At 37.5% G+C, this 14,572-nt stretch overlaps 1 protein-coding gene across 1 annotated transcript; it reads right to left on the bottom strand.

Annotated features, from left to right (window-relative positions):
• Positions 1 to 497: 497 nt before the first annotated feature.
• LOC133520351 (uncharacterized) lies at positions 498 to 3,481 on the bottom strand. Its single transcript, XM_061854725.1, has 3 exons — positions 3,203 to 3,481; positions 2,793 to 3,105; positions 498 to 1,513 (listed from the first exon to the last, which is right to left on the bottom strand). Exons 1-3 carry the CDS (start codon positions 3,340 to 3,342, stop codon positions 923 to 925), a joined length of 1,044 nt encoding a protein of 347 aa, XP_061710709.1. The 5' UTR covers positions 3,343 to 3,481; the 3' UTR covers positions 498 to 922.
• Between the last annotated feature and the right edge of the window lie 11,091 nt (positions 3,482 to 14,572).

Genomic DNA, 14,572 nt, shown 5'->3' with positions numbered 1-14,572 from the left:
TTAACTCTCTACGAAAATGAACCAGCGCTTTGGAATAGCTCGTCACCACAGCATAAAAACAAGAACGATGTCCATGATGCGTGGTCACGGATAAAAACTAATTTAAAAAGTGGAACTATCCCTATCAAGGAGTTAAAAAAGAAAAAAAGAAAATTTGATGTCTACCTACAGAAAGCTGAAAGCTAAAATCAAGGAGTCTACGAAAACGGGTAGTGGCACCGATGATATTTATAAACCGGAATGGCCATTCAACGACATAATGGCAAAATTTTTGGATGACGTATATAAACCAAAAATGACTAAAAGTACAATAATGGTGAGTAACTTTTATTTGTGTCTAATCTTCCCATTACACTTATATAATTATGAATTTATTACTTATTACGTATTTATTCTTTATATTTTATAAAAATAAAAAAGGGTCACCTAGTTAACTACAAATACCTTGGAGAGTATGTACTCAGCTTATGTAAGCTAGCTCTTTTAATGAAAGAGTATGTGAAAGAAAATTTAACTACTTGAGATAGTTCTCAGATACTTTTTAATTCAAAGAGCTAGCTTACATAAGCTGAGTACATACTCTCCAAGGTATTTGTAATTAACTAGGTGACCCTTTTTTACATGACAGGACGACCGGAAATGGGTAGGTTGACCTGTGGCTGACTGTACAAAGGCCGATTCCCGTATGCCTTGGTTAACCTATGAATAGTTATTCTGCCACGAAACTGCGCCATTAGTTACAAAGTATTCAGCAAATTTATCTCTTACGCTCTTGGCAGTAACAGCAGCTCTTCTTGGTAAAGATCTCAGTGGTAGTAGGGAACTCATTCCTTCTTGGTCATTTCGCCAAGAGCCGGGTTGAATAACCCCTTCATGATCAGTGTCAAAGATGCCCACTGGTGTGTATATTTGCCTTGATTTTTTAGATCTCCTTAGAAAGTTGTGTAATAAGACACAAGTCATAACTATGTCCGTTACCTTGTCGGGTTGTAAGAGAATAGGTTTCCTTAGTACTCTGAAAACAGAAGACATGATTCCGAAAGCGTTTTCGACTATTCGTCGAGCTCTTGACAAGCGATAGTTGAAGACTCTTTGTTCCTTTGTTATGATTCCCAGCATATGGCTTCATCATGTTAACAGTTAGGGCAAATGCACTATCAGCTACGAAAACGTAGGGCATCTTTTCTTCTTTTGATGGTAAAAAATCCGGCTGTGGTATATCCAGTTCAGAACGACATAGTTTTTTGTAGAACTCCGTGTTTCTGTACACACCACCGTCGCTTATTCTTCCCTGGCAACCACAATCCACAAAAATAAAGTTGTAGTCAGCGTCAACCAAAGCTAAAAGTACAATGCTGAATGTTCCTTTATAGTTGATATATTCTGATCCACTGTGAATAGGACTTTGCATCACGCAATGCTTTCCATCTAGTGCCCCTATACAATGAGGGAAGTTCCACTTGCCATTAAATTCTTCTGCAATCTCCAACCATTCGTGTGATGACCGTGGCAGCTGTAACAAAATAATATGTTTATTGTAAATAAGGCCATATACGTCTAATATATGTCTAATTTTTTATCTTCCGGATTCGCTTTCAGACAGTTTATATTTCAAGTGACTAATTAGAAAGCTATAGCAAAAGGTAAAAAGTTAGACAACAAGTACCACAAAAAAGTCTCATATTTCGTTCTCGATTACTTTCAGATAACAGATGAGAGTGAAGATGACAGTAAGGATGAACGTGACGAATCAATCCAAAATTTAGAAAGTAGTGAAGAACAGGACATTGCATTCAAAACTCCAAAAATAATCCCAAAGAAAAAAAGGAAACTAGATGAGACTCAAAATCGTATGGATGAAGCATACACTTATCTCAAACAATTAGGCCAAACGTCACGAAAAGATGTATCTTCATTGTATTGTGATTTATTAGCAGAAAAATTGAGGGGTCTACAGGATGACACACGAGAAGTAGCCATGTTAGAAATAGACAATTTGGTGTTTAATCTGAAACGACGAGAAAAAGAACAACAATTTCATCAACCAAGTTATTACTCTGGAGCGACTGCCATCATACCTCTGCGACCCTTGAGCCCCTATCATTCGCCACAGGATTCACCATCGTCTTCATCGTACTCGCCGGCCTACCAGAGCAATCCACATACTCCCTCACAAGCACCATACATTCAAACCATTCCTAATCCACAACAATCTCTAAGTATCCAGTCTCCACAGGGTTCGCCAAGTTTTCCACCTCCATTTCATTCCCAACCATCGTCTGCATCGCAGTCTCCGGTCTACCAGAGCCCCAATCCACATACTCCCTCACAAGCACCATATATTCAAACCATTCCTAATCCACAACAATCGCTAAGTATCCAGTCTCCACAGGGTTCGCCAAGTTTTCCACCTCCATTTCATTCCCAACCATCGTCTGCATCGCAGTCTCCGGTCTACCAGAGCCCCAATCCACATACTCCCTCACAAGCACCATACATTCAAACCATTCCTAATCCACAACAGTCGCCAAGTATCCAGTCTCCACAGGGTTCGCCAAGTTTTCCACCTCCATTCCATTCCCAACCATCGTCAGCATCGCAGTCTCCGGCCTACCAGAGTCCCAATCCACATACTCCCTCACAAGCACCATACACTCAAACCATACCTAATCCACAAAAATCGCCAAGTACCAATCAGACTTCAGATAAAGACTACTAACTAAAAGATTTTTATGAGTCTCAAAATGTAGATTTTTCTTGAAATAAATATTATTAAGAACGTAACAACTTACTTTTATTTCTTCCCTTAATTCTTGCATTATGGCTTTGCAGACGTCGTCAACGCATCTTGAGACTGTTTGTATTGAAACCTTAAATAAGTATGAGAGGCTTTTGTAACTATCTCCAGTAGCCAGAAATCTGAGTGCAATAGCAAATCGGGCTTGAGTCGGTATACACTGTCTCATGTTCGTATCAATCTTTGAGATATGAGGACCAATCTTATTTAGAAGGAATGTGAAATCATCTTGAGACATTCTGCAGAAATTTTCAAATGTTTTGCTAGGTTCCCGTACAAAATCACTCAGCATATCAGTTGCATTATATCTGTAAGTAATAAAAGAAAATATGATTCTACTGCTATAATATAATAAGGAGATTATAGAATATACATAATCGGGTTGAGTTAGTTAAAATTCCCAACCTTGATCGGCTCTTGTTGAATGACGACACCCACCAGCGTCGTTTCTTCTGCTTTCTTTTTGCTTGGTTTATCAAAAGTTGACCACTGAATAAAACCACAGCGGCTGCACACGCAGCCATACGCTCCGTATCATCACACATGTTGGACTGGCGTTAACGACAGGCGGGTACAGGCCGACTCGCGCCGTTGGAATGGCTCGGCGCGAGACGCAATCAGCCGCACAGGCATCCACAGACGTGGCGCGATCCGGCCTGGCCTGTAATAACACGGGTCGTGGGAACCCACCTTAATATTACCTCTGAAAAAAATGTACATGGAAACACATAAAAAACATGAAGATAGAGGTAAACAACAGGCGGCCTTATCGCTACAGAGCGATCTCTTCCAGGCAACCTTTAGGTAACCTAAAGTTTATTGCACGTAAAAAGAGTAGTAAAGGCGAATTTGATGCCTACCTTATAATGAATCAAGTTATAATTATGATCCTTACGTAAAACATTAACTACCTAACATATAAATGTGTTTTTATTAATATTAATTTTTGAAATAAATCAGTCTGTTATTGAACTCAATATTTTATTAATAAGAGCATATTTTGTCTTTATGTCGGCGGCCGATCGTAAGATCAGGCAGATTGTAGTGTTCCTGTATAATATCTGATGGTAATCACATTAAACCAATAGAGGTAGGATAGGTTCGTCAGGTTACTTCTGTTGCCCGAAGGGCAAACTGTCAAAAAATAGGAGGCGAGGCTCCATTGATTCAGGGAACGAGAGAAAGATTTTCGTTTACCGATATACCTAGAAACTTCACGATCTGCCTGATCTTACAATCGGGCACCGATACATACATAGCTTAAGCAAACGAACATAAAGGCATACACATTGAAAATGTACAACATGAATGTTTTACCTTACCTGCCAATAGACTCAATTTATCTGGACACCCCTCAGTAATTAGCGCCTTGCATTTTCTCAGGGCCCTCCGGCTTAAGGCGACGCATAAAATTACGATAAAGCTGGGCTATCTCGAGCTAATGGCCGGATCTTATTTATACCTGGGCCGTAAATCTACAATTCCACCTGGATTCCATGTATTTCGCCCTGTTTGATGGTTATCGATGAAGGAAAGGAGGATGTTTTTATGGAGAGCTTAGTCTCGCTAGATACTTTTTTAGAGCAAGCAAGCACCTGCTTGCTAGCTACAAAAACATATCTCACATGTGTGAGAATTACAGTATAAAAAGTAAGTCTTCCTAAAGCTTAAATCAAACTAAGCTCCGAACGAAGAGCTCATTCTACTCGTATAAACAGGAGGGTGTTTATTTAGTCCCCTGCAATAATTTACGGGGTGAATACATAGGTCATACTGAGCAACTTTTACTATGGTAGGATGCATGGAGACAGAAGAAACAGCCTCTCATGTGGTGCTGGAATGCAGCGGAGTGGCCCCATACAGGGCAAAACATCTCGGATCCCCGAGAGACCTCCCCGAGGTCCTACTCAACATCAAAGGTTTGATAGGATTCCTCGAGAAGTTGGGCTGGCAAGAGTAGCCAACCCTACACCCCCCCCCCCCCCCCCTTTGTCCGTACTACAATACAATACAATATGTACATATGTAAATACGAATATAACTCACATCACCTTGCACATAAATGCACGAGTAAGCAAACCACTGCACAATTGCACATCAATACGATTACTATCTATTACCAAATAACAGCTAGTATTTTTTATTCATCCACAGATTGAAAGGAAGCGTAGGTTTTAGTGCCATGAAATAATTTAGACTTTTTAAAATATATCCCTAACTAACACAGAGGTCTCTTAATTATTTTTAAAGCAGCAATGTATTTATTTATAGTCACCTTGTGACAGTTCTGATGGTCAGTGTTGGTCAAGAGGTTAATGCAATTGACCCTTAACCATTACAAATTGAACCGAAAACTGTAATCATCCGTTACGGTTTACGGTTCAATTTGTAATGGTTACTGGTCAATTGCAATTAACGTTCGGCCAACGCTGGTGACAGTCGCATCAGTAAGTGTGACGTTTTGTATAGGTAACCATGTATTTTTAAAGGAAAAATAAAAATCGACAAATTTTTATAAATATTATGATAGTGGATTCATTTGGGGCTATACTAACCCTTAGAATTGTAATAGTATCAAAAATACACAATACGAGTATATGTAAATTGGGAGCTGTCATCAGACTGATATTTGAATCATATTGGAATCATCAGTTATCTTTACTCGTATCAAAGCTATATACCTAAAGCAAAACTACTTGATTGCTTGATAGCTATCATTTGCGCGTTCATTTCGCTCAGACGTCTCCACATTGTATTAGTGCGAGCGAGGCGCCTGCGCGAAAGACCGCTAATATGATTCTAATATTATTCAAATATCAATCTGATGTCACGTTTGAACGGACCTATGTGGGTGAATAATTTATTATTAAATTTGAATCAAGAGGTAGTCTTCTGTAAAAGATCCATTGAGACCTTCAATCAGAAATAATGTACAAGAATTGTTTCCTTTTAAAACGAACATCATTCTTGTTTCCTTTTCGAACAACAAAAATCAACGTCAATTTAAAGAAATTCCATTTTCGCCAAATATCCCGCTATAGAAATACTTTTCCATTTTGAGTCTTAACACTTCACGCTTAGGTTTAAATTTCAACGTATATTGGCTTCCAACCTATATGAGTTGACGCCAACACAATATGGTTGATATGTATACAAAATACTAAGCAGTCATTTGTCCTTTATGGCTTCATTTTCTTTGTCCCGAATTATTCGGAGGGTTTTTATTTCTTTTGAAACCAACTCGTTAGGGTTCCTCAATTATATTGAAAAAGGTTATCTTTGATATGTGAATGAGAAGGGTAGAAAGGTACATGCGTGGTATGTAGGTAGGTATCATCTTCCCCCCTTGCATCGGTTTCCTCATCTCTGAGGGTCGTGGCCACTTCTTGGGAACAGATTTTCTTTGACAATTTGCCGCCACCTCTTTCTGTATATCGGTGAATGTAGGGCACCGCGGAGAATTACTTCAAGGGCTCCATCTCATTATGCTCCTACGTCTCGACTTATCGCCTTCGATTTTACCAGTGCTTGGCAACTTTTCCAGGTTATCACTGTTTTTCCTGGCAATGTGGCCAAAATGCACAAGCACTTTGCGTAAGCAGATGGCAGACCGCCTAGTTGCGATGTTCAGTTCATCGGTGATCAAGGTTTTATCAGTAAAACTCTTTACCTGCGGTACCTATCTTAAATAACTGACAATCGTTATAATAATTATGTCTAAATAAAAGTAAAAACAAAAACATAGGTAATTATGTTTTATTTCTCTGAGACAGTGGATGTATTTAGTGTCGGTCCATATCAAGAGTCGGATCATTATAGCATTTACAATGTCAAATTTCGATGAAAATAATGACGATTATAGTGAAAGTGTCACCATATCACAATGATGCTTATAAAGTCAGTGCAAAATTAGCTTAGACAGGCTTTATTACTTTTATGAGATTTTTTATTAATTTATTTATCAAGCTTAGAAATAAATTAAAAGTGAAAAAATTCACTGTCTCGCGCGAGGCACGAACTCGCGTATCTGGATCACTAGCCCATCGCTCTGCAAACTGAGCTACCGAGACTTTACTTTAGTTCCATTCTTAAATTATTTCTAATCTTCGTGGCATGAATCGTTTGCCAATGTTTCTACAATACAATGTTATTTTCTATTCGTTAGTTCAAATTATATTAGTATATCTGTACGGAACCCGTAGTATACGAGATTTGTCACTTAACCAGTGGAAGTCCGTCAGTAAGATCTCAGGAAACGTCGCGAGTCCTACAATGGCTGCTTCTGCGCTCCTTTTTATTTTGCTTATCCTTTGTTTCAATGAAGCTACAGATAAAAAATAAACTTCAAATGTGACATTTTACTTAGTTCTACGTAATCAAAATTGATTTAGATATTTTGAGATTCGATTCAACGCGGGCATCTAACTTTGAATAATTGAATGAACTAGGGAACTAATCAAATTATTTTTTTACTTAAATATTTTTGAATTTGAACGTTTTAATCCCACAACTGTGATTAAGTCTCCAAGATTCACAATCAGTACACTTTATTTAATTACCCTAATTATTATTACAAACGACGACGGTGACGAGTGGCGGAAGACAAGGGGGCCTTTGTCCAGCAGTGGGACACAATGTAGGCTATTAAAAATATATATTTTTTTATACTACGTCGGTGGCAAACAAGCATACGGCCCGCCTGATGGTAAGTAGTCTCCGTAGCCTATGTACGCCTGCAACTCCAGAGGAGTTACATGCGCGTTGCCGACCCTAAACCCAAATATCAAATAATAATATAATTTCAAAGGTGCATGAATATTATACCAGTGTTGGCCAAACGTTGGTCGGTTACAGTTTACGGTTCAATTTGTAATGGTTAATGGTCAATTCTAAAGAACGTTCGGCCAACACTGATAAATACCATTTACACAATAGTGACACAGATTCTAGACTTCAGGGATACTACTCATTACTTTGCCTTCGGCTATTGCTTGACAACGACTGACGCTCATTATGGTTGTCGTCCCTGAAAGGAGGTATGAGAGACCGTTTCCGCCTTTTGGCTGTAACGGCTGTGGCGGGTCGCTCCCCACCGGTGAGTCCCGAGGTCATTCGTCGTCGTTTTGGGGACGGCCTTGCAGCTGTTTACTGACACTCGTCCATCCGGACACATGGTCCTTACCTCGTCTCCCCACTCCTTAATGAGTGGGAGGCTGCTAGTTAGTTTTAAAATGTTATGTATATTATCTTATCCTACTTAAAAAATAATCTAAACACACATAATTCAAAAACTAAGTTTTATCTATTAAAATCATCACACTAATAGGTATATATACAGTTTAAACTGAAAGAGATGTGTCTTAAGCGTCCATATGCTACAGGTCGGCCGTATGCTATTAAGACACCGTCGATCACGACGTATACCAATCAATAATAATATTTTTTATATTCAATTTTAATATATATGCTGATATTGACTTAATATATAAATGTAGCTCGCAATATTCCCAGTATATATACCTAATATAAAATAAAAATAAGTTAAGTTAGTGTATATAATATTAGCCTTAAGGAAATAATATTGTGTGCCCTTACAGGGTGTCATGTACCTACCGTCTATGCTTGTAACACCTTACTGTATTATGAACATGACTACAATGAAATAAAGAATAAAGAATAAAAATATATAAATAAATTTCTAAGAATGATTGTCTAGTATTAGGAATTAAATAAATGTAAGAAGACACTGTTTTATTCAAGCCTGGAAATCCTGAAGAAATTTAAAGAATTAGTACAGGTATTATCTTTGATTACTTCCACATGCTTGTAAGCAACCTGCTTTGTGAGTTCCCCGAGATTTAACGGAAAATTTGCATTTGCAACGGCAAAGACGTTGCGCGTAACTGGAATTTCCGCGAGAATATTGTTCAGTACCTCAAGTGTAAATTTATTCGATAGCGAAACGTGACGTACGCGTTTGCGTTAAGTCTCATTTTGTATGGGATTTTGAACAGCGCGCCAAGTGGAACGTTTTGGAAACTCAAAAATCTCATACAAAATGAAACTTAACGCAAACGCGTACGTCACGTTTCGCTATTGAAAAAACTTACACTAGGGGTACAGAGCGAGATAATTTAGAATTTATTTGACAATTGGTTTGCGTCTAGTCGTTGAGGTGATCTACGAGTATACCTTTTACACACGAACCGTGCGATCTTACGGTACAATTATGTAATGAAATTCTCTCATCTTTAATTTACCCAACACAATGTTATTTTTAGACATCATTTTAATTATATTTCTGCAAAATTTCAAATAATATTTGACCATTGTCGGTAGGTACTAACCACTAAAAAAACTCTATCAACCGTTCACAAAGTATAAAAACAATTCCGAGAAAATTGTTATTTTCTCAAATAATTATAGCGTTAAAAGCGCCGTAGAACCTCTGTGTAACGTTAGGCAACAAAGGTCCCACGCGCAATCAAACGTTGGTTAATTAAGGACCATGTCGCTCTAAGCCCCGGGGCCTGGATGTTTTGCCCGCTCCCGGAGGAAGTTACAATTTTAACAAATTGACATTTCTGGGAAGTTCATGGAATAAGAAAATGAGGTAGTAAATTATAAGCCCGGTGGATATTTTATTAGTTTTTGACTACGTAAGATAACCAAAAAACTGAAGGTGAGATCGACGACTTACCTAACTTCAGAACCAATAGTTAAATTATTGACGTGAAACTATCGATATTGATATGAGCTTTTCTCTACACATAGGCATGCTTCACACATAATTCACATATTTTTGCCTTCCTCATGCTATATATTTAAATTGTCATAGTTACCGTAAAATTAAAAATTTAATAAATGTTTTGAAATTATAAAATTGTGTAGATATGTTGATATAAAAAAAAAATTCGTTAGCATACATCAATCATTCATATCATAAATAGCCACTAGCTGGCATCCCCGGTGTAGTCGTGGCAGAGGCAGACCGAGAAAGAGATGGCGGGACGATTTGGATGCGTTTCAGCGGGACTGGCGGGACCTTGCTCAGCACAGGGAGGATTGGAAAGCTAGAGGGGAGGCCTTTGCCCAGCAGTGGGACACACAAATAGGCTAAAAAAAAAAAAAAAACAAAAACATGGATCATAATCAGAATGCATGATTTTGACAATAAAAGGGTAGATGTCTCTTTTTAAGTAGAGAAGATTAAGAGATACTTGTGATAAGAGACACCGCTTTTCTGCAGTAAAGTATCTTAACTAACAAAGATGATACAGATTACCTTAAAATAGAGAAAATGCTACATAATATGCAAATTTTTAGCAAACCATCACTATAATCATCATGCATTATTAATAAATAATTGAAGTGAATTGAATTGAATAACGTCTTAATAATTAAATGAGATTGGGACATAGTGTTGGTAAGTAAGTATATGAGCAAAGCAGGCATAGACGATATCATTATAATAGTATTTTATGCAACCGTTGTTAAAGAGAGGTAAAAAAAGGCGAGTGGCGTGAGTAACAATTTGAAGATAGCCGAAAATTGTTAATAAAGACGCTATGAGTATTTTTTGACTCAGTTAAACAACGTTGCATTCAATACTTTTTTACGACCAAGCACTTTGAAATAAAATTTTTAATTTAACAAATATTTTTCATGTCATCATTTCATTTTTCATATAGATGTCGCGATTTTGACCCTTAGGTCGCATGGTCCGACTGGCTAGTCCGATCAATCGGAATACGAATATATTTTTTTCCCGCTGGCTCGATTGATCGGAGTATAAGGACTTCTCTAATTCTCGTAGTCCTACTATCGGAGTAACGGGATTTTAAAAGTTCGTCTAGTTCGATCGACCGAACCACGAGGTCGTGTTTTCTTCCTGTTGGATCGATTGATCGGACATAACTGTAGACTTGATATTATTGCTAAGTCCGGCTAATGACACATAAACGTTATCTCATCTTAACTCACTACTAGACACTGGCAATTGATAAGTTTTCTATATGTTCTCTGATAAATATGTAAGATTTTAAATTAAAATAAAATTTGGGTTAAGAATATACCTACAGGGTGGAATTAGATTTTGGGTCAGTAAGGGTAGCTACCAGATCCCGTGCTGCTAGGTAAAAATGGCCTTAAGAGACCATCCCTCGATTTCAAATTGATGAAAATTGGCGGTAACAGATTTCCGGTAAAACATACAGGGTGCGAGAAAAAGGTCATTTTGTTGTTGTTTTTGATGCCAATCGACTCCATTCCTACCCAGGATCACGTCGAAAGTAAGAAAACACTTTTGGGTCAGTAAGTAAAAATTAACCAAAAAATATCGGTCGGACTAACAGGAAAAATAAAAGTTGTGTGATCGGATTAAGAGAATTTTTCAAGGTCTCGTGGTTCGATCGATCGAACTAGACGAACTTTTAAAATCCCGTTACTCCGATAGTAGGACTACGAGAATTAGAGAAGTCCTTATATTCCGATCAATCGAGCCAGCGGGAAAAAAATATATTCGTATTCCGATTGATCGGACTAGTCAGTCGGACCATGCGACCTAAGGGGATTTTGAAGGCAGCAATTTTTTATTTATTTCAGTCACATGCATAAACTTACAGTAAGTATGCCAAAACGTTTATGCGGTAGAGACAAATACATACACTGCGGATCAAATACATTAAAAAATAAAAACCTGCCAAGAGCATGGCGGGCCACGCTCAGTGTAGGGTTCCGTAGTTACTCTTCCGTAACAATAAGCTAAACTGGAGCTTAAAGTATAGTAAATTGTTAACCAAGGGATGAAACGGTACCTTTCATCCGAGTTAAACAAATAGGCAAATTTGCATAATCAGTACCTAATTAAAGTTTTTTACTATGAAGGGAATACTTTTTGCGATAACTCAAAAACAGCTAAACTGATCATGTTCGCTATAGTTTTCATTTAATGTCTTTCTTTCCACGATTTTTTTCATATTTTTTGGATTTATGGTTCAAAAGTTAGAGGGGGGGGGACACATCTTTTTTTTCTTTCGGAGCGATTATCTCCGAATATATTCACTTTATCAAAAAATGATTCTTGAAAACCCCTATTAGTTTTGAAAGACCTTTCCAACGATATCCCACACTTAGGGTTGAAGCAAAAAAAAAACTTCATCCCCACTTTACGTGTAGGGGAGGTACCCTAAAAAAAAATTATTGTACGACTTTCTCGGCTTTATTGATTTATAATATATATCCATGCCAAATTCAGCTTTCTAGCACTAACGACCACGGAGCAAAACCTCGGACAGACAGACAGACAGACGGACATGGCGAAACTATAAGGGTTCCTAGTTGACTACGGAACCCTAAAAAAGGAACCAGGTAAAACAAATAAGGAACATGCTGTTAATATTTCCGTAAAAAGCCGTGTAATTATAATGTAAGTACTCATGACAACGAGATGAAACCGTTTCATTGCTCGATTCAAAACAATCCGCGTACACAATCCACCTTTAAATTGTTTTACTGCCAATGGGGCCCTTCAAAATCTTCCATTAGTCAGCGCAAACAGCCGGGAAGGGTATTAATGTATTCCGCCGTGCACCCGAGACGTTGCAATAACAAATGCTAACATTTGAGGATACACGGTAGAAAAAATATAAGTACGTTTAAATAAACTATTAATTGATTTTTCAATTTAGTATTGGCATTAAAGATTAACAATCGATTGTTTCAAAACGTGGTATTTCATGAAATGATCGGTGGGCTACATCATGATAAAGTTTAATGTAACCGTGTCTTAAAGTGATCAATTCTAAAATGGCATTTCATGAAATGAACAAATTCTATGATCTGGCCACGACAAGTCTATAAATAGAGTAAGCTTTATTGTTTGTGTAGTTTCTTTGTTTTTGGATATTAACATTTTATTCCTTAGAGTAAATTACAGATGTGTTGTTATAATATACATATATATATTTTTTTGTTATACACATTTTATGTTTATACTACGTCGGTGGCAAACAAGCATACGGCCCGCCTGATAGTAAGCAGTCTCCGTAGCCTATGTACGCCTGCAACTCCAGAGGAGTTACATGTGCGTTGCCGACCCTAAACTGCCCCCCCCCCCCGCCCCCTTGTTGAGCTCTGGTAACCTTACTCACCGGGAGGAACACAACACTATGAGTAGGGTCTAGTGTTATTTGGCTGCTGTTCTCTGTAAGGTGGGACACATAAACTACAGTTTGTGGACTTATTTCATTTATTAGTCTTATACCGTTTTAGATGACCTAACATAGCCATTAATTATAACACACCGAAAATTTGTCTTAAATATTCCCCTGACTTCTACAATTAATAACGTTTCTGTTTTTAGTATTTTCCACACTAGCCTAAAACCCTCGTATCAGTTCTGTTGTAAGCGTAACAAATGGGCAATCGGAATGCCTAATTCAGGATCGGCCTAGCGTATAACTCACTCTCATTTGTATTTACTATTTACTAGCTCTCCTATTTTGTATCAGGAGATGGCTAAATATATACAAGACTACTATAAAATGTAACATATTATATGGGTGAGTTGCTTCACGCAGACGAACCGATCATAAGCGTTAAATTTTAATATCGGTGTGGCAAATAACAATAAGCAAATATTAGAATTAACTTGGACAACACTAAATACAGAAGTGGAAATGATATTTAATTACGTTATGAATATGTGGATCATGGTTGTATTACTGGACTATAATTAATTGGATGGTTTTACGGTACGTCTACCTTCTTGAGTAATTTACTGCAGTCATCATTCCATTATGTAACGGAATATATTTATAATGGTACGCCGCCAAAAATAATGTGTGTATAACTTTGTAAATCAACATAACCAATTTAATCCTTGTCATAATTACTTTTCATTCTTAATTAACTCGTGTTGTACCCAGTAATTAGATTTCTTGTACGAAGGAACAAGGAATTAATTAATTAATTGGAAAATTTGGAACAACTTTAAATTTACAGGTAAACATTAATATTATTATTATTTTTTATATTATAGGACATTATTACACAAATTGATGAAGGCCCACAGTAAGCTCAAGAAGGCTTTTGTTGTGGGTACTCAGACAACGATATATATAATATATTAATACATAAGTAGAAAACACCCAATACTCAGAAACAAATATTAGTGCTCATCACACAAATAAATGCCCTTTCCAGGATTTGAACCCAGAACCAACGCCTTCATAGGCAGGGTCACCACCCACTAGGCCGTCAGAAGTGTCAAAATTACAAGCAAATGAACTAGGGAACAAACTAAATTATTTTAATTTAATAGTTTTTTTAATGTAGTTATACTACTTACACCAGCACCCAGTCCAGCAGTGGGACGTATATAGGCTGAATTATTATTTTTTATTATTTATACTACTTACCGCGCTGGAAGTCTAGCAGTAAGAGCGTGTGACTTTCAATCCGGGGGTCGCAAATTCAAACCCCGTCTAGTACCCATGGGCTTTTCGGAACTTATGTACGATAGGTATCATTTGCTATTTACCAGTCGCTTTTCAGTGAAGGAAAACATCGTCAGGAAACCGAACTATTCCAAATGAGGCCTAGTTTCCACTCTGGGTTAGTAGGTCAGATGGCACTCGTGGCAGTGGCTTTCGTAAAATCTAGCGCCTACACCAATTCCTGGGATTTGTTGCTAAGTTGTAATGTATGTATATTCGGGTCAACGCTTGCAGGTTTAGTTTGGACCCACTTTGGATTAAGCTAATCCTTCACATA

Source organism: Cydia pomonella, chromosome 8, assembly GCF_033807575.1.
Source record: "Cydia pomonella isolate Wapato2018A chromosome 8, ilCydPomo1, whole genome shotgun sequence".
NCBI lineage: Eukaryota > Metazoa > Arthropoda > Insecta > Lepidoptera > Tortricidae > Cydia > Cydia pomonella.
This window is presented reverse-complemented; position numbering and strand designations above follow the sequence as displayed.